Raw genomic sequence first — 21,803 nt, forward strand, 5'->3', positions numbered from 1 at the left:
GTGAAAGAATGAGTTAGGGCACAGTGTTTTTTTCTTTTTTTTTTACTGAATTACCAAAAGAAACCCATTATAGTAAATATGTTTAAAAGAATACTCATTGGGTAAATATTTTTTTTCAAAAACACTTATATGGTTAAAAACTCTTTAGAAGGGGTTTGGCTAGTACTTTTAGCTTCATAAGTTAAGAAGTCAGGCTCTTTTGAAAAAAAAATTAAAAAAAATAATAAATAAAAAAAATATTGTTTATTAGTTAATAAGTAAGTGTAGGGTAACTTATGAAAAAATGATTTATTAGAGGTTTACTATCGGAATAAGTTATTTGCATTCAAACACTTTTTTAACTTATAGTGGTGTGGAACCTAAGAAGTTGTTTTAAAAAATTTAGCCAAACACCCTGATGTGCACAAAAGTACCCACTAATTTTAATATTTATAACCTAACAAACTTAGACTATCTATGCACTTATAGGCAGTGTACCTAGTCAGATTACAGTATAGCTTAGGTAAGTCGGGTGTCGATCACAGGAAACGGTGGATTAATTTAATATATTTGGTTATAGGTTATATGTCACACAAAAAGAATAAAGAAATAAATATCAAACAATTAATTAACTAATCTCAATAAACTGACAGGAAAGCAAATCTCTTGAGGTACTTTGGTTTAGACAAATTACACCTTAAAAACATAGACAATTGCATACACAAATTCATTTATTCATATTCACCGATTCCTCAAATGATTAGATTCACGTTCACTATAACGAATCCTTTAGCAAACAAGTCAATTCAAACAGTGATCAGTTGATTAAACTAACATGCTTCCTAGTGTTCAGTTCGTATCAAGCAAGACTTGTAAATATAGTTAATCAATGTAGACATTTAATTAACCTCTTGTTGATGGTCATCAAACAAGGCTCACACATTAACTTACTTATTCTCAAATTAATTCTAGTTTCACATTCGTTATTTCTAGTCTTATAATCTCAATGGTCATCAAAAATCATAAGAGACAAGTAATCGAGCAGATGTTCAAGCAACTCAATTCACTTAACAATTAACAGAAAATAATCATCATTAACACATGAGGATCTTTAAACAAGCTTGGCAAGATAAATTAAACACAAATAAACTATTTAATATAGCAATTAGTCTAATAATCAAAGCTTCATTCAATCATAAACACAAAGTAAAAGGTTTTTACACCTAAATCAGAAACTAAATACAGAATAGTACCACAATGGAATGCTAAACATGGTCACGTCAGCAATCCATATGATAACCGATATGTATCCGCTCTCCAATCCTTCCGATCTCCGCTCCTGTTAGCTTAACGGCCTTCCGGCCGCCTTCTAGACCCTCAAAACGGCTTAACAGAAGTTAATTGTCGACTAAATTAGGTTAGAAGTCGAATCCTCCCTCCTGGTTAGCTAAAAATCGACATTTATAATCTTTGTGGCCGACCTAAGTACGCTGGGCGTACTTAGGATTACGCAGCGCGTGCTCAAGATAATCACGCGATCAAGTCTATCCGGTGCAAGCGTGTACGCGGGGCGTAACCTTAAGGTACGCGGGGCGTACTCGCTACCTCAGCATTCTTTTCTTTCTTTTAGCTTCTAAGCCCGGTTTCCGCTTCAGTCTTTTCTTTTGTGATTTATCGACAACAAATAACTGCAAAACATAATTCAAAGTATTATGAGTACTCTTTAGTTCTAAAATAGAATAAATAAGGCCAAAATATTAAGATAAAGTGCATAAAAATATATATAAAAATACACATATCACACCCCCTTATTGATTTTAACTTGCTACCGGTACGGCATCAGTATAAACTGTTTTTATCCAAACACTTTTTTTTAGCTTATATCGGTGTGGAACCGATAATAAAGCAAAAAGCTTCATTTTTAAGCTTTGCCAAACACCCCCTTAGTGGTGTTTAGATTTCCAATTTAACTTCATAACCATGTTTTATGAAAATGTTTATCGGAAAAATGTTACCACACCATAAAGTTAATGTTTTTTTCCAATTTGGTCAAAATAAATGAGTCCAACACTTATACCCCACCCTCTTTATATGTCGACTTCATTCTTCACTGCTCATAATGAAACGATCGCGAGCTAAGGTTTTTGAACCATTTTTGTTAGTGAGCAGAAGAATCAACTAACTAGCTGCAATGGTACACCTGGACCCTAGTGGACTGTTTGTGATGGCGGAACTCAACTATCAAGGGGTGTTTACTCGTATTCCCTTCTCTTTACATTGGTAGTGTGAAAACCATGTTCAATAATATTGCTTTTTCTGCTATGACTTACTTTGTGTGTTTGACCTTCTTCGAATGTTTTATGTATGAAGAATGTAAAAAACTGTATTACTATGAACTAGGCCTTTCCTGATGAATGGGATTAATCATATTTCAAATGATGTGGAATATGTTGCTTTTATTTTTGATGCTTATGGAACAGATGGTATAATTTTTATATATATGGAGCATATTATAGTGGGATTAGATGGATAGTTTGATGATGATGACAATCCAAATGATGAACATGACTCTTGTATTGAATGTGGATGTGGAATTTAATGAGGATGCAGTGATTATGAATAGGACATCAAATGATTATTTCTTGAGTAAGTTGTGTATTGACGAAGAGGAGGATAACAACATTGTAGATGGTGATGGTGATGATGATGATGATGATGACGACGACGACGACGACGACGACGATGACAACGATGACGATGGGAGAGAAATTGAACCAACCATGCATACTTATTCCATTTTTAATGAGTTATTACACTGGAAAAAAAATTAAAACCCATTCTTAGAATGATATTTAAGGATCCAAGGCAAGTAAAATCAATGTTGTACGTGTAACTATGTTGTGTCTAATGGATATCAGCTATGTTCTGAAAAAAAATGATACAAAAAGACTATTGGTGAGGTGTAATAAAGGTGCTTGCACATTTAGATTATGGGCTTCTTAGATGAGTGATGAAGAGAGTTCCCAAATCAACTCACTAAAAGTTGATCATAATTGTACTAGGGACTTCAATTTAGGATCATTGGTGGCATATGTTGGATTAGGAGTCACTATACTAAAGAAATTGTACATCATCAGAAAATTAAGTGTGAGAAAATTGAGGTTACAGGTAATAACCAAGTTTGGTATCCATGTTAGCATGTGCCAATGCAGGAGGGCACAGAAGTATGCATTAAAGCCTAGTGAAGGTACTTTTGTGGAGCACTGTGAAAAACTGTTGTCATAATGGAAAGAGATTTTAAGGAAAAATCTAGGGTCAACTGTGAAGCTAGAGATGGAGAATGGTCTAAATGGACAGAACCAGTTTAGCAAGTTATATGTATGTTTTCAAGGAGTGAAGCAAGGTTGGCTTGAAGGTTTTAGAAATATAATAGGTCATGTGTAACATCCTGACTCTCAGGTATAAATTTAAATTATTTTATACTCATTTTGTCAGGGCAACTCGACGAGTTGGAGGTCCCAACCCGTCAAGTAGAGATTGAGACAGCCGCGTGGATTTTAGAGTCAACTCATCAAGTTGGAGGACCCAACTCGACGAGTAGAAGCTAGGCATGAAAACCCTAATTTTCAGGGTTTGCACCATATTTAAAGGACCTTAAGTCCTTTACTCTGCCTCCCTCATCGCCTTATCACCTAGAGAGAAACCCTAATCGAGTTATATTCCACTGTGAGAGAGAGTGTGTGTGTGTGTAAGGCTAAGAGTGTGTGTTTTGGTGCATTCTTTGATGGAACTTGAGGAGTAAAAGGCTTGGAAAGCAAAGGAGCCTTTGGATCTAGCATCCATTAAGTGTTTATGACCATTTGGAGATAAAAAGCCATTACCTTGATCACTTGTTTGCTAGATCTCTCCATTAGTGATTTTATGGACATTTTTAGCATTTCTTGAGTCATTAATGGCTTTGAACTTACCACGAAGCTAAGACTTCAGATATGGACATTATTAGGCCCTTTAGGCCTAAAAACTCAAGCTTTATCAAGTTTTGGCCAATTTCCATGCCTTAAACCCTTTGTTGAGTTTTGTTTTGGAAAACTTAGCCCTAGATGCCATGCATGGACATAAAGCTTGCAGCTTTACGTGGTATTTCAGCCTTAGAAGGCTAGATCTAGAGCTTGGGGCTTTAGTCTCACTAAAAAGCATCTGAATGAGTGATTGGGCTGAAGGAACTTGACGAGTTGGTTAGCCAACTCGACGAGTTGGTTAGGGTTTCCCCCAATATCCTGGACGCGGTGCAAACTCGACGAGTTGGTAAGACAACTCGGCGAGTTGAGTTGGATTTTTCCTGATTTTTCTGAGAACATGAGAAACTCGACGAGTCGCATAGATGCACTCGACAAGTTGGGTCAACATGGACTGTTGACTTGAGTATTGACTTTTAGGTTTTGGTCAAGTTGTGGATTTTGGAGGCCATGGAGGGGTAAAATGGTATTTTACCCTTTTCGAGAATTAGTAAAGGGGGTTAGCTTAACATCTTTAGAGTTATTGTTATAAATTGTTAATTAGAGATGATTATGATATATGTAGGCGAAGTCTAGACCGACCGTTGAGTATGAGACATACTTACTTTACCGACGAGGTGAGTCTTCTCATTATATTTACTTGAATGGTATTACTATGTGACCGGAGGGTCTTGCCTGAGTTATTGCCCAGAGGGTCTTATGTGCTTATATTGAGTTATGTGATATATTATGCATCATGTCTTTGTGATTTATGATGTATATTATTTTGTGCATTATCGAGTTAGGACCATAAGGTCCAAACCGAGTTGTGAGAATGAAGGGTCTTCACTGAGTTACATGACTGGAGGGTCCAACCTGAGTTATAAGACCGGAGGGTCTTAACTGAGACACATGACCGAAGGGTCCTTATCGAGTTACAGCCATGAGAGCCTAACTATTCGTGTGTGGTATTTTGGGGAACTCACTAAGCTTTGTGCTTACACTATTGTGTGAAATGTGTTTCAGATACATCTTAGGATCGCGGGAAGGCGCCGGCATGATTGTACACACCAACTAGAGATTATGTTTTGAGGATTATGGGATATTGTCAAATATTTTATTGTTTTGTGTTTTGAACAACTTATAACTTGGGTTTGAGAAATGCGAAATTGTGTTTTGTGTGGTTTTAAAAATGAAAAAAATATATATTTGAAAATATAGAGTGTTACAAGTTTGTATCAAAGTCTTGGTTTGAGGGACTCGAATGTACCCTCGGGTATGTATGGACTCAAACTGAGGATTTGAGAAATATTCTAAAAAGAAATGATTTTCTAAATGAGCAAAAAATTTTAAGAGGAAACAAGATGAAGCAGTGTGTACAATCAACCAGAGCCCGAACGGTGATAGGCTAGGTATTTCAGGAATTTAGAACTAGATTTCTCTAATTCATGATGCCTTAGCCTAGGGGGATGCTATTGATTGATATATTCTGCTATTTGCTTTGTGTACGTGCTAAGTAGGGGTACATGGCAAGAATATGTTAGAGAGAGTTTTGAGTCGAGGAGTAATCTAGGAGAAATAAGTAGATGTGCATTTGAGGAATCTACTAAGAGAGTTGTTTGATACCCATGAGGGATAGAGTACTTGTGAATTAGGATCCTAAGAGGAGGACTTGGGGCGACTATCGGTTGGTGTGGAAGGTAGTATTGGGCATAGACCTGACAATGGAGCGGATTTTGACCCTGATCCGATCCAAACCCGCAAGAATTATATGAGATTGGAGCATAGTTTTTCATCTATTTGCCTGTTAACAATTCATACCCACTAACCATTTTATTAAATGGTTCGGGTATGGATCATCACCGATCCGCTCCATTTATAACCCGCCTCATATAAATTTTAGAATTATACATTTATATTTTATACTTCTTAACGTTTAATTTTAATTCCAATCAAAAGTCCAAAGGACAAAGGCCAAAGAAAAAACACTTTTACATAGGAATTGACAAGTCGGTTTCTAAACTTATAGACTTCTTTCAAGAATCATAATGTCATTCAATTTATATTCATCAAGAAATCGTCATATCCATTTCTAATTCAATAAATAGTTTTTTAACATGAAAAAAGTTGGCAATTGCTATTCGCTATTACTACAATCGACAATCATAAATCAATTCAAAGTTGTTGCAATAGTGATTTTTAATTCCGATTGAAATTCCTCAAGTATGTAATGTGCTTTTCTAAATCAATTTTTTTTATTTAAAAAAATGTTATTTTAAGTATTAAAATATAGTATACATTTTTTTATTTAAGGAATCTTATTTTAGGAATTAATTAAAATGTGTTTAAAAAACCTTTGGGTTATGGGACGGGTTTGGATATTCGTTGATTCGGTGGATAAGGGTATGAGTCTGATTATTTAAAACCCTGCGGGTTTGGATCGGATTTTGAAATTTGTTAAAAGGGTTTGGATCAAGGCCGATTCGCTTCAAACCCGCTCCATTGTCAGGTCTAATTGGGCCCGTACTACTGAAAGCACCAGATCTGTATGTGACCCAAGTAAGAACCTTAGGATGCTAAGGAGCATGTAGGGGTGGGTAATTGAGTGTGCACTTTATCCAGTCCCTGATGATTTTGTGTTTGTGTTTCAGAGAGACTATGGTGATTACCCACAACAACCCTGGGGTGGTGGTACTATTGACGAGGAGATCCGCAAGATCATTGCTGAGGAGGTGGCCACAGCTATCAGGGAGGTCATTCCAGAGATGTTCGGGTCTATTAAGACCACATTTATTGAGATTTTTGACGATCGATATGTTGTTGTCACAGAAGATGTTGTTGTCGTAGCCCTTGCAGCTGCGAGGCCACAGGGGGTGATTCGTTGTTGTTTTGAGAGTTCAGCAACATGAAGCCACCAGAGTTTGAAGGGACTTAGGACCTGATCTCTGATATAAGATGGATCTCTAACATCAAGGGATGTTTCTATACTTGTTCATGTCCGGAGCACCTAAGAGTTCGGTTTGCACTAAACCAGCTTCGCTTGGGAGCGAAAGATTGGTAGAAGTTTGTGACGACTGATTTTACTCCTGCAGACCATGTTGTAGTGACTTAGGAGAGGTTTACCCAACTATTCATAGATGATTATGTTCCCAAGGTGGAGAGGGAACGACTAGCCCATGAGTTTCTAACTCTGAAGTATAAGACAGAAACAGTGACAGATATTACGAGGATGTTTCATGAAAGGGCGTTGTTTTGCCTTGAACACGTGTCCACGGAGCAGGCGCGTGTGAGCCGGTACTTGAGCATTTTGAGGCAAGATATTCGGGAGTTCGTGGCGAACTCATCATATCGGACATTGGATTAGCTACAGACCAATTCCAGGAGGATGGAGATTGAGCTACATATACAAACTAGAGAGGAGTGAGAGTCTCAGGGAAGAGACAGGAGACCGGTGCAGTCGCAGCTGGCGACCAAGCAGGCTAAGCCCGTTGATACGAGAGAAGAAGGCCAGAAGGGACGCACTCGTGGAAAGTGCGGCAAGAGTCTTGAGGGATCTTGTTGAGCAGGGATTTGCTACAAATATGGCAAGGAAGAGCATATGGCGAAGGACTGCCCCAAGGGATTTTTGGTTTTCTTTCATTGCAACCAGACTGGCCACCAGAAAGCCGAGTGGCCTCAGCTCACTCAGGGATCAGCCCAGGCTTTTGCTCCTGCTGCTTTGCGCGTTAATGATGACAGGATGGGGAAGGCTGAGGCTCCCAGAGCTCGTGGGAGAGCTTTCCAGCTGACTGGGGAGGAGGTCCGCGCAGCACTTGAAGTTGTTGCTGGTACGTATCTCCTTATTCATGTTATTTTGAGATTTGTTTATGCTTATATTGTGTTTCATATAGGTAATTTTATTGTGAAATTTGTGCTTGCCTTGGTGTTATTTAACTCAGGTGTGAGTGGATCTTTTAATTTAAATTTTAATTTCCAAAAGTTGAGGACAAATTTTTAAACTTTTCAAAACATTAGGGATTTAAAATTCAAACATTTCAAAATTAAACTTTTTAATCAAAAATTTAAATTCCAAAACTTGAGGGCAAGTTTTGAAACTTTTCAAAACTATTTAGATCAAATTTCAAATAATTAAATTAATCAAATAGTTGGAATTATCTAAATTTGAGCTAATTCAATTTCTTACAAGATAATTTAAATCAAAACTACAAATAATTAATATTTATTTTATAAAACAAGTAATTATCTAAATTTTGACAATTATATACTATTTTGGTAAGGATAATCACACAAAATCAATAAAAATCGAATATTATTAATTAAAAACATTTTTGGTAATTATCCCACAACAAAATAGGTCAAAATCCCACAAAATCAGTCATCTGCATCTCTGACTCGTCGAGTCAACACTGGACTCGTCGAGTTCCCAGAGGACTCGGCGAGTTCAGTCATGGACTTGGCGAGTCCAACCTCCAGAAAGCAGAATTTTGCGATTTTAAGCTTGAATGATTATGTAAAGCATCAAATAAATCAAACAAACAGCCTAGGCTCTGATACCACTGATGGGTTTTGAGCACTACATCAATCCTATGGTGTACATGCAAACCCTAAAGCTTTGGATCTAGTTTGTCTAATGAACATGCAATAATCATCCAAAACTCATAAACCCTAGATCTAGCATACAATAATCAAATTAACATATGAATTAGGGTTTAGATCTTAGCTTGATTGTTATGTAGTAATAACAATCTTAATTCCTCTTGATCTTAACCTTTGAAAGCTTAGTGCCTCAAATGTTGCACCTCTAATGGAGTCACAAACACCATGAGCAACAAGATGAACTTAGAAGAAGGAGGAAGAGCCACAAAAACGTTCTAGGGTTCTCTTAAAGAGTTGGTCACGTTTTTGGGGGGGTTAAGGGTTCCTTATATAGGTAGGCTATTGGGGTTTTCAACCAAGAAACCCTAATCTGACTGCTTAGGCCCTAAGCAGCCCATGGACTCCCTCCTTAGAAGCCTTGGACGAATTCTAATGGGTTTCCCCATAGATTTTGTCAACTCTAACTTCTATGGAGTCCATTAGCCCAATATTCAACTATCACACAATTGACAGTTCTAGTCCCTTTTATTTAATTAATGTCTTTTAGCCACAAAATTCATTCTTATTAATTCCTGACTGATATTAATTAAACAATATGATTTCTCTTTTAATATATTATTCATATAATATATTAATAAATCATAATTAATCTTCTTTCTCCTTAGTTCATCCTATCAGTTGCTATGGTGAAGGCAACCCAAAAGGACCATGCTCACAATCAGGTCAAGTAAATACCAAAATAGTTATGTTCTTAGACACCTAATCCAACAACCCTCTCATATCTCTCTATAACATCAAATATATTCTACTCCATTGTTTCTTCAAAAATTTGTGAACTAGAGTGTATTCACCAAAGTTTTCATCTAAGATCATCACTTGTGGGTAAGCCACTCTCTGAGTTTGATGATTAACTTCATTTTATGTTAATACTTCACTCCTTAACACATCATTTCGTGATCCATGCTCTTAGATCTATCTTAAGTTCGAAAACTCCACCCAAGAAGCTTCTAGGGCTGAGATCCTCATCATTCTTCATCAAAAACCGAAATCTCCAAAGCAAAGTGAGTTCATACCCCCTATTTTTCAGTTTTTACTATGTTTTGGGGGAGAATACAAGTTGTTTTTGTGTAGATCTATGTGTATATGCATGATTTTGTGTGTTTTTCATGATATAATTGTGATTATGTGTTAGAAACTTCAGAAACTTGAAGATATGTTAAAATATGATGATATTTGTAGAACATAACATTTATTGCAACATATTATGCAAAGAAAAGGTTTTAAACACTTTAAAGTTACTTAAAACTAAGAAATTGCATAAGAGGGCTAAAAATGACAAAACAACCAAAAATGTGGTATTTATATGTAACTCACGGTTTAAGGGACCAAAAAAGATTTACTTTGATAAATATAAATCTTTATGGTATTTGTGATTTTAAAAGGGCTAAAAGTGTAAATTTTCATAAATGGGCCTCATTTGGGCTTTTACGAGTTTGGGCCAAGATTATAAAATTTTGGACTTTTGTGGGCTTAAGTGTCATTTTCAACAAAGTTGTGCAAAAAATGTAATTTTTTGATAAGAAAAACTAAAAATGTAAATTTATTAAAACTTGGGCCAAAAAGATAAATTTATTTATAAATGGGCCGAGAATGCACATTTTCATAAAATTTAGCCAAAAATTATATTTTTGACAAAAGTGAGTTAAAAATGTTATTTTTACTTAAAACTAGCCTTAAATGCAAACTTTGGCCTCAAATGACCTAAAATGTCATTTTAACCAAAAATGTGCCATAATTGTAAATTTTTGGTTTTTAGGACCAAAAATGACCTTTTACAAAAAGGTGGGCTTTTTATGTCATTTTGGTAAACAACGAAGCTTAAACAACCAACGTAACAAACCACAGATCAATTACGTCATTTATACTTTTATTGGGCCTGGAATATAATCTACATGCTTAGTGGGCCTTAGTTGTCCACTTACATGTTTATTGGGCCTGGAATATACCTTATATGCTTATTGGGCCTAAAATATAATTTACATGCTTAGTGGGCCTTAGTTCTCCACTTAGATGTTTATTGGGCCTGAAATATACCTTATATGCTTATTGGGCCTGTAATATAATTTACATGCTTAATGGGCCTTGGTTGTTCACTTACATTTTATTGGGCATGGAATATACATTTCATGTTTATTCGTGTAAATTCAATTAAGGATCTAGTGAGACGTTTCGTTTGACACCAAATGAGTGTACAAATATAGCTTGTAGTTATAACCGGAGTCTCCCGGATAGAGAGCGAGAGTTTGTGTATAGATCTATACGGGGGTGACACCCCACACCCGAGTGTTCGCTACAGTTAGACTAGGTCAGTCTAGGGTGACAAACCTTACCTTAAACAAGTCGGCGTCTAATAGACGTCATGACAGGCAAAATTGTCATTATCAAGTATGATTATAACGGCTCACTTAGAGGAATTAACACCATTATAAAATTTATGGGAAACAATCTTTTATGGAAACATGGTAACTTACACGCACTGGTACTCAACCTCGTGTGTTGAGATTCCAACATTTTCATAAACAGACAACATCGGGTTGTCTAGGGTCATTCTCTTTATTTTCTCACAGATATTAACACACATACATTAATACAAGATCAGACACAAACATTTCAAATCATTTTTCAGAAAATATCGGATTTTCTGGTGTTTACAAAGTAATACAAAACATTTTTCTTAAACATGCTTATGAACTCACCAACATTATATTTGTTGACCTTTTTTAAATTAACTTGTATTGTCAGGAAATCATTGAGCAGGTTGGTCAGCAAGAATTACCTGGATTTTTTTGTTATGTTTTGTTGTCATCATACTTTGGATATTTTGGCATGTAATATTGAAATACAATACTTGATGTAAACAATGACAGTTGTGATATTACATGTGCGATGATGATGATGTTATGTTTCAATTATATACATTGTGATGATATTACAAGAATGAAGTCACCCAAGCCCCTGGACGTTTCCGCCGTCTGGTTTGGGGGTGTGACAGTTGGGAAGTCAGGAAGAGTTGTCCGCGTTGGGTTGCCATATGCTTGTCGAAGTAATGAAATATGAAAGACCGGGTGTACTCTAGAGTGGGTGGTAGATACAATCAATACGCGACGAAACCAATCCTTTTTAAGACATTGAAGGGTCCATAAAACCTTTTGCTAATATTCTTAGTGTCTCAGGTCCGGACGGAATGTTGTCGGTAGTCACGAAGACATAAGAACACCATGTCACCTATGTTGAATTCTTTGTCGAGTCGATGGGCATTTCCTTAGGAAGCCATGTTTTGTTGTGCCTATTTCAAGTTGTCTTTGATGACGGTGCAAAGGCGATTGTGTTCTGTGAGAGTGGTGTCAATAGATGCCATTTTGGAATCACCCGGTTTGTAGCGGTTGAGATCGGGGATCGGTCTTCCATAAAGAGCTTGAAATGGGGACATGTTTATGGCAGAATGGTGAGACGTATTGTACCAATATTCCGCCAAGTATAAAATTTTACTCCATGATTTTGGTTCGTCACTTGCGAAGGAATGAAGGAAATTCTGTAAGCATTAGTTGACAACTTCGGTTTGACCGTTGGATTGAGGGTGATAGGCGGTGGAGTAACAAAGATTGGTGTCCACTTGCTTGAATAATTCTTTCAAAAAACTACCTAAAAATAATGAGTCGCAATAAAAAAATTATGCACTTTGGCATGCCATGAAGGCGATAAATGGTATTTAAAAACAGAGTTGCCAAAGATGTTGCGGTGAACTTGGGTGGTAAACTGATGAAGTTTGCGAACTTGGTGAATCGGTCCACTAGTACCCAAATTGCGGTTTGCTACCTAAATTCAAAAGATAGGTAATGAAGTCCATCGAGATATTACTCCAAACCTATGATGTTATCATTGTCGATTGGAGTAGCCCATAAGGTTTGTATGTCGAGTACTTCATTTGTTGACAAACTTGACACTCCTGGATGGATGAACGTATTTCATCTTTGAGCTTTGGCCAACGAAAGGTGGTAGCAAGGCAGCGGACGGTGGCCATGACACCGGAATGTCCTCCTAGGGTAATCGCATGATATTCATGCAATAATTTGTGACGAACAATTGATCTGTCAGGAATAAACAACTTGTGAGAGTGGTACATCAACCCATCACGAAAAAAATAGGTTGGCCCCAGTTGTTTTGTCCAATAGCATTGTTTTCAAGCATTGCCCTTCTGGTGTTTGGAAAAATTGATGTAGCTCATCTACCCAGGTGCGGTTATAGGTGGATAAAGTTAATAACTTGGGCTCTTCAATTTTACTCAATGTGTCAACCACCTTATTTTCTTTCCCGGTCTTGTAAATTGTCTCGAAATCAAACCCAATCAAATTTGTAGCCCATTTGTACTTCTTCGGCGTTTAAACAACTTGAGATAGCAGACGTTTCAATCTGCATTGGTCTGTAAATATGCGAAAACGTCTCCCAAGTAAATATTGTCTCCATTTTTTAACGACTTATGTGATGGGGAACGGTTCCCACACATAAGTTAAGGCGACTTGCATGCGAGGGCACAATTTTTTGTTGTAAAAGGAGATCAGTTTGTCATGGTGGGACAACACTGCACCAATTGTCAGACTAGACGCATCTGTGGTAACATCGAAAACCTTTTCAAAGTTACAGAGAGTAACTATGGTGATGTCGCACATTGATGCCTTGAGGTTGGTGAAGGATTATGCATTGGTGGGTGACCAGCCAAATTCTTTCTATCTTAAGATGTTGGTAAGAGGGGAAACGATTTGGGCGTAGTGACATATGAAACATCGGTAGTAACCGGTGAGTCCCAAGAATCCTCGTAAGGTCGTGAATGAGGTGGGTGGCGGCCAATCTTGAATGACAAATATTTTGTTCGAATCAGCAGTAAAACCTTATACCAAGATGATATGCCCCAAGTAGTCGATGGTAGAGACGTCGAACATGCACTTTGATTGTTTAGCATAAAACTAGTTGTGAGCAAGGATGTTCAAGACATGATCTAGGTGGTGATAGTGTTGTTCGGTGGTGGAGCTGTAAACCAAGATGTCATCGAAGAAGACGAGAACAAAATTTCAAAGTTCATTTCGAAGTTTATTGTGAAAGAGATCGTTCATCGTGGACTAAAGAGTAGATGGCGCATTAGAGAGGTCGAAAGGCATGACAAGAAACTCGTAATGTCCTTCTACTATTGGAAAGAGGTCTTATCGGATGGTGCAACCCGTATCCGGTGATAGCCAGCTCAAAGATCGACTTTAGAGAAGATTACCGCTCTATGCAATTCATTGAGCCATTTATCGACAGTGGGGATCGGGAAACGATCTTTTATAGTGATGACATTGAGTGCCAGGTAATCGACGCAAAAGCGTCACGTGTCATCCTTTTTCTTGATGAGGAAAACCAGTGAGGAGCATAGACTCCGACTAGGTTGGATGATACCGTCTGTGAGCATCTATGAGATCAAAGTAGTCATGACTTGTTTCTGATAATAAGGATACCTATATGGTTTTATATTGATTAGAACTGAAGTGGGTGAAGTGGGTATGTGGTGGTTTTGAGATCGAAATGGAGGTAAGTGTTTGGGTTTATCAAATACGAATGAATATTCTTAAAGCAGGTGTGTGATGATGGTGTCAGGAGGAGCTGAATGTATAGTGGGTGGAAGAGATGAAGGTTCTGGTCCAGTTGAAAAAAATGGCATGAAGAGAAGCCACATTCTCTTTTTGTATTATGTTTTTTAGATGTGGGCTAGTGACTTGTTTAGATAAGGGCTCGCCTTAAAGTGTAACGGACTGACGGCCCACTATGAGGACGAGTTTAGGATTTGAGAAATCAGCCTGTGGTGATGATAAGCCAAATGCCTTAAGGCCCAATAGGTTGTTGGTTTATTAATCGGTTTGGAAGTCACAATTTTACATGCATGGCTGAAATTAATAAGTATTTAATTTTCCTTTATTTAGAGATTTTAGAGATTGAATAAATTAGAATGGGTAGAGGGGTTTGACAGGTTCAAAAGGATTGCATACGTTGGAGAATTGCAAGGGGCACGTTGGGAATGTGTGATACCTTTACCGGTTCTTTAGGTTAGCTAGCATTTTATTAGTATTTTATTGTTTTCTTCCTTTGATCCCACGTGATGTACTAAGCCTATATATAGGCCTCCTTTTCCATATAAATGAATAAATTAGAGTTTTCTTTTGTCCCTGCTTTCTTTCAATGCATAGTTAGAAAAGTCTTTTTCTTATCTTCTTCTTTTTGGTCGTGATATTTGAGTATTAAGCAAACACAATCTAGTTCCTTTGGCTTTCATATCTAACACTTGGTATCAAAGCACTCAGGTTCGTTGAAGGGGGTGTAAATCGTTTCTTATAGCAGGCTGAAAAAGTGCAGCCTCCATCCTTGATCAACTTGTTCCATGTTAGAGAGAGCCTAACCAGAAGCGTAGAAGACAAGCTGGAAAAATCTGAACAAGTGGTTTTGGTTTGGTTTGTTTGCAAGTAAAAGAAAACAGTAAAGGCAGGAGCTTAGTTTTCTTAACCGGTGGAAAAGGCATCTTGAAACAAGTTGGATCAGAAAGGTTGGGGATGTCACAAGAAAGGAAAAATGACGTTGGTAGTAAATGATGGTGGTTCAATGTCATATCAGATTCTGTTTTTTTACCCCAACCAACTATCCGGTATGGGCAGTCAAAGTAAAGTCCATCATGGATGCACATGGCATATGGGAGACTGTTAAAGCAAAGCCATCGGGTGGAGAATCGAAGCCAAAGAAGAAGAAACAAGCTCTTGCTTTCTTGTTTCAAGCAATACCTGAAGACATGGTGTTGCAAATGGCGAGTTACACCGATCCAAAACAAGTGTGGGATGGTTTGAAGACACGGTATTTGGGTGTGGATCGGGTGAGAACGGCTCGGCTAGCAACCTTGAAGAGGGAACTCGAAAGTTTGCATATGAAGGAGAATGAAACGGTTGATGATTTCGCGACCAAGTTGACCGGTTTAGCCTCAAAGGCGAGAAGCCTTGGCTACGAGCTTGAAGAGGTAGATTTGGTGAAACGGTTATTAGACTCGATGCCCAAGTCGTTTCTTCTAATAGTGGCTTCAATAGAGCAATGCTTCGAGTTGGATTCAATGTTATTCGATGAAGCCGTGGGAAGGTTGAAGGCGTATGAGGAGCGTTTAAAAGGAACGGAGAAAACTGAGGACATTCAAGGTGGTTTATTGTTGACTAGTGAAGAAAGATCACAAGTTTGTAGGCATTGTGGCAATGGAGGTTCCAATCGGGATGGCTTTGGACGAGGCCGGGGAAGAGGTTGTGGGTCCGGAAAAAGTCGGGATGGGAGTGAACGTTTCCAACGGGATAAAAGCCACGTTAGATGTTACAAGTGTGGTGAATTTGGTCACTACAACAATGAATGTCCTAAGTGGGAAAAACAAGAGGTAAATCTAGTTGATGAGGAGCCGACATTGTTGTGATCTAGTGAAAAAAAAACAAACCGATTAAGGGGGTGATTGTTGGTTTATTAATCGGTTTGGAAGTCACAATTTTACATGCATGGCTGAAATTAATAAATATTTAATTTTCCTTTATTTAGAGATTTTAGAGATTGAATAAATTAGAAAGGGTAGAGGGGTTTGACAGGTTCAAAAGGATTGCATACGTTGGAGAATTGCAAGGGGCACGTTGGGAATGTGTGATACCTTTATCGGTTCTTTAGTTTAGCTAGCATTTTATTAGTATTTTATTGTTTTCTTCCTTTGATCCCACGTGATGTACTAAGCCTATATATAGGCCTCCTTTTCAATAGATTAGAGTTTTCTTTTGTCCCTGAATAGATTAGAGTTTTCTTTGATCCCACGTGATGTACTAAGCCTATATATAGACCATTCACATCGCAGCCTTTCAATTGGTTTTACAATGCCAGCTGTTTCATATTTGATGCCATATACCTTTACTTCTTGTTATATTTACAAGCCTTGCAATGTCCATATTTAATAATATTTAATTACATTATCTATTTTAATGAATTTAATATTAAATGGCCCACTTGTTTTGTTGCATTTGCAACAGTAGTTTAAAGATGATGCTTAATTAAGAATGGATTGCAAGAGCACCGATGTGGGTGCTCTTAGATTCAATGATACCTATAACTCATCGAACCAAACAACAATTATAAAATCCCTTATACAATTATATGAGTAAGCCACAAAATCTATTGGGCTTGACCCTTTGTGGCCATCACCATTTATTGCTTCTACAAAATCGAATGGGCTTGACCCTTTGGCCATCACCATTTATTGCTTCTTTGCCTAAACTAATCCAATGGTCTAGATTCTAGAAGACACCCCCTAAAATGGAATACCTTTCTTTTAAAAATATTCCAATAACTATATTTTATGATAAAACATTTGTCATGTTCATGTTTCTAATAATTCACAACAACATACATAAAATTGGAATTCAAAATCTGTGAGTTATTCTAAACAATTTCTTTTTATCATTTTTGAAACAAGAAAAACCTCACCATAAAACACTACAACTATACACACTCTTTCGTATTCACAATCACACTACACAAAACAAAAATCATTGATAAACCAATCACGCAATAGAATTACGCCTTCGTTTCTGAAACAAGAATCGGCTTTCGGAACCCGGTCTGCTTCCAACACCCCTAACATCTTTAAACTTAAACAAAGTATTCAGTTTCCCAAGTTTCTTGGTCAATGATTTAAACAATTTGTTTGCAGGATGCGACTTCACAAGCTCTTGTTTCATCGAAACATGATCTTTTTCAAGATCTGTAAGCCGCATTCTCATTCGGGTCACTTCTAGTTTAAGCTCCCTGTTTTCTCTCCTAACGGAGGCGTAATTGTCCCTAGGAGAGATGCACCCACTTCCTGCACCGCTGCTTGAACGCTGCGGGAACTGGGTGTTTAATGACCCAAAAAAGAGGTGATTGTGGCCCCCGTTCATTGCGTTTCGAAGCCGGATTTGCTCGAAGTAAAGCACCTGAACCGCCATTTGCACCGGGAGACGTTCGTTTTGAGCCGCGTGGCTACACGCCTCTTGACTCAGTTTTTGGCAGTCGATTGTTTTGCACAACCGGTAACGCTCCGAATCCTTTAGATTTGGGTGAACCTGCCATTCCACCACAAAATTCCATCATACAATATTGAAATCGGGAATGCACCCATGTATCATTTCAAGCTAGGGGCGTTTTACGTATAAAAACACATTTCTCACCTTCAAAAAAATGTCTACGGCTCGATATAATCCATCATTGACCAATCGAGCATGATCCGGGAGCAATTCCGCTAGTGCAATGAACTTGGATGCGGGTAAATGCGAATCTATCGCAATCTCTGTAAGAAAACAGTCAAGTAGCTTTGACACTTTGAGGATGGAGCTCTGTTTTGGTGATGAAGGTGTGTCGAAATCGTACACCATTTCACCTTCATCCCTCATCAGATTATCATCGTCATCATCATCTTCATCCAAATTCAAGAAGATAGAAAAGATCCTGAAGATTGAGTCAGTGTCGTAAAGCTGTGTATGATTGTTTCCATGTGAATTTGCTGGGATGAGTATGTCTTCGAGTATCACCTGATCGAGTTGCAGACCGATTCGTCTCTCCAGATCAGACCTACAAGCTGTGGATGTGGATGCCATGATTGAAGACTTGAGCAAGCTTGAAAGAAACGCCATTGGAACAGTGCTTTTTCTGGATTGTGTGGGTAATAAACTAACGATCATTTCAACAATCACTCTATGCTTCTTCTGCAATTCCAGATCAGAGAAACTTCCTTTTAGGAGCTGGGGGTCTCTCAAGAACAATCCCTGCAGCGAATTCTGTGCATAATTCATCAAGATTCTGGCGATCATATCCTGTTTTAGGCCTCTCGTCTTCACTGCTGTCAAGACCCGTTGAAAGAAATCGAGGCTAAGAACAGTCAACGATTTCCCCCACCAGTTGTCCGATTCCGATGGTAAAAGTACTGGTTTTGAAGGATAGTTACTCTCTAGCTTCGATAACCCACAAGTTAACTGCTCTTTACAAGCGTTATTCGCAATGGCTGTAATGATTCTTGTGACTAGATTAATCTCTTCCGACACCGGTAACAAGTTTTCGCAATGGTGTAGAACTGAAATCGAACTGGTTATGTTAGGAAGAACAGTTTCTTTCAGGAATGTTTCTGTACGCGTTTCCAGATTCTTATCGGAAAATTCTTCAGTCATTTCCAAGAAATGAGACGTGCAGCGAAGCTTTGCCACGTTCGCTAGATTGATCTCGACATTCACTCCGTAGCAAAACTTTGCAGCGAGTTCAAATGCTTCGGATCCACCAGGTACATTATGAAGATTTATGCGTATAACTTTGGAGTCTTTAGCTTCCATTAGAAGCTTCCGGATCCTTCCACTTTTCGAAACCAATGGGAACTGCAACAAAAAGAACGGTTTAAATACTAAAGTACATCATCATACAATTGCGACAGAAAGTGACAGGAAGATATGAGTTGTACGTACCTTATGAAGTGCAAAACTTGCTGATCCTACATCGATTGTCAGATCGCTGGAAACATCGGATATTGGCCTGTTATGAGAAAGATCCATTATTACTCTTTTTGATCTCTATAATATATCACACGAAATCTATTCACGTTCGGAAAAGGTTCACAACGGATTCACCCATAATAAGTGCTTCGGAACCATCAAAACATGAAGAACACACATGAATCATGAACACATATATATCAAGCATTTTTTTTTTTTTTGACACAAATTCATCCTCATATATTGCTGAAGAATCATTGATTTCAAGGATTTCAATCCAAAAAAGGTGAAAACACCCAAGAACACAAATGAAGCAGCAGCTGGGATTTGTATGAGAGTTCTAAAAGGGGAGTTGAATATCTGGTTCCATGATTGAAATTGAAGAACTTGAGGGGGGACATGTGGCCCCATCATTAAACATGAAACAATTTGTTCTTTTTGTTTTCTTCTATGACGAAACTCGAATAAATTTTCCGTCATTTTCAACCATGTGAGAGGCCTCTTTTGATTCAAAATTTTCATGGGATGTTAGCAAGTTTTGCATCAACATGTTCAAAGTTTGAGGTTTCATGTTAGAATCCATTGGCACACAAGTCTTGATATGTCATGGTCAATGCACATCTTGTCCCTACTCCTCATTGTTCAGACTTGTTTACAATAATTTCAAGATCTTAAAAGAAAAATTACGTTTCCGCCTTCCAATTCACTTGTATCATATCGGAGTCGGTGGTTATTATTATTATTATTATTATTATTATTATTATTATATATTTACAAGAAAAAAGCTAAAACTCGCTAACTAGTCGGTGTTGGATTTGTGTTTTGTAGGTTATTATTATTAAATTAGATAATGAATTACTTATAACAATTTTTTTTTAAAAGTGCCTATAAAGTTATAAATAAATAAATATTTTTATATTTATCTTAAATATCTGCTTTTGTAGTATAGGTTCTTACATACTCAATCACTAAACAGTAAAACTAATAATCAGTTTAAAGTTTAAACACGCATCTAATGATCTAAACACCTGGTAACATTTTCTTCGAAGACAAAAGAATCAATTACCTTACGCTCGGATGATTAGAGTTTGCTTAAGATATCAAAGTTTTTTCCATGTCAATTAACTGAATATATAAGATTTCAGGAAGATAGGCTTTTATATGGGTCTTGAAAGTAAAAACAAAGAACGTCTTTCTTATTCATACCTTTCTAATAATTCATTACTTGATACTTAATTATGAAATCTAAACTCAACATTTATAAATTACTGTAAGGAAATTCAGAAATTCTTGAAACCAAAAGAATCTTTGTGGGTCTTGAAAAAAAAATCTTGACATTACTTTTCCAAAGGGCATTTTTTTTTTCATAAACGAACACACATCTAGCGATGCATTTCTAATAATTCATTAATTAATACCCAAGTAATTATGGAACCAACTCTAGCATTTATATATTACCGTAAGTAAGTTCAGAAATTCTTGAAAAAATATATTAAATTACTGAATTAAAGATAAGATTTTTTTTCGAAAGTTATGGGTTCGAAATATATTTCTGTTAATAATTCACTTCCATATAGATTTTATAGAAAGAAGGTTTACCATCAATAATGAATTTTCACACCCAAAAAAATATATATATAATCGTAAATTTTGCGCCATTCAAAGAATTTCTATCTCCACAAGGAAGCTCATGAATTTGAATCTTGTTTCTGTTGTAATTATTCAGTAATTCCAAATATCAAATGAAATTCAAAGCTAGAAAGAGGTGTTTACCATTCGATAACATGCCGTGTACTGGAACTTGGTCGAAACGATCGTTTTCCAGAGATGCTTGGCTTCAATTCACTCATGGTAACAACACCCATTCCTTCAACAACAAGAATAAAACCCAGTTTTGCTCAGCTGAGTCGAGGCATATGTGTGTGTGTGTTTGTGTGTTTGAAAAGCGAGAGGAATGCATGCAGGATTAAAGGGAAGGGTAATTATGCTTTATTTGAGTGGTTTTTCGATTTGATTAATAAAAAGTCAAAAATGTTGAGACAGCACTGTTGGTCACTTTTCGGTGCCTTTTTCCACTATGTGTTATTTTAATATATATATATATATATATATATATATATATATATATATATATATATATATATATATATATATATATATATATATATATATATATATATATATATATATATATATTCCACAATTGTAAACAGAAATATTGTTTGGATGTCTTTCACTTAAAATTATAAAGTGTTAAACAGTGGCGGCCAAGACGTGCAAGTGGTGCGGTTGTATGAGAACTCCGAATTTAGTGACAAATATATAGGTATGGTGTTGGCACTTTCATAAAATGCATTTAGATGTGATATTACTTAAGAAATTTAGCAATGTGGGTTAGTTATATACACAATGTAACATTGGTTACAATCTTGAAGTAATTTTAATTGTGAAAAACTCGATTTTTCAGCCAATTTTGCAAGAATAACAAGAAAACAAGCCTAGGCTCTGATACCATTGTTGGGTTTTGAGCATTCTAACACTCATATGGTGTACATGCAACCCTATAAACCTTAGATCTATGTTTTCTCTATTATACATGCAAATATGAATTTTCCAAGGCTTTAATCCT

The 21,803-nt window shown here is 36.9% G+C and overlaps 1 protein-coding gene across 1 annotated transcript; it reads right to left on the bottom strand.

Moving 5' to 3' along the window:
- Positions 1–17,094: 17,094 nt before the first annotated feature.
- LOC111892772 (BTB/POZ domain-containing protein At1g03010) lies at positions 17,095–21,141 on the bottom strand. Its single transcript, XM_023888826.2, has 4 exons — positions 20,948–21,141; positions 19,148–19,214; positions 17,867–19,060; positions 17,095–17,761 (listed from the first exon to the last, which is right to left on the bottom strand). The coding sequence occupies exons 1-4, from the start codon at positions 21,037–21,039 to the stop codon at positions 17,222–17,224; spliced, it is 1,893 nt and encodes a 630-aa protein (XP_023744594.1). The 5' UTR covers positions 21,040–21,141; the 3' UTR covers positions 17,095–17,221.
- Positions 21,142–21,803: the final 662 nt, after the last annotated feature.

This window comes from Lactuca sativa, chromosome 5 (genome assembly GCF_002870075.4).
Source record: "Lactuca sativa cultivar Salinas chromosome 5, Lsat_Salinas_v11, whole genome shotgun sequence".
Classification (NCBI taxonomy): domain Eukaryota; kingdom Viridiplantae; phylum Streptophyta; class Magnoliopsida; order Asterales; family Asteraceae; genus Lactuca; species Lactuca sativa.

Bases quoted from the DNA above. Each gene is read 5' to 3' on its own strand.
- LOC111892772 (XM_023888826.2), bottom strand. From the start codon at position 21,039: ATGGGTGTTGTTACCATGAGTGAATTGAAGCCAAGCATCTCTGGAAAA. The intron at 19,215-20,947 runs GTAAACACCTCT...TTCTCATAACAG, and splicing joins ACACGGCATGTTATCGAATG to GCCAATATCCGATGTTTCCA. The intron at 19,061-19,147 runs GTACGTACAACT...TTTTTGTTGCAG, and splicing joins CAAGTTTTGCACTTCATAAG to TTCCCATTGGTTTCGAAAAG.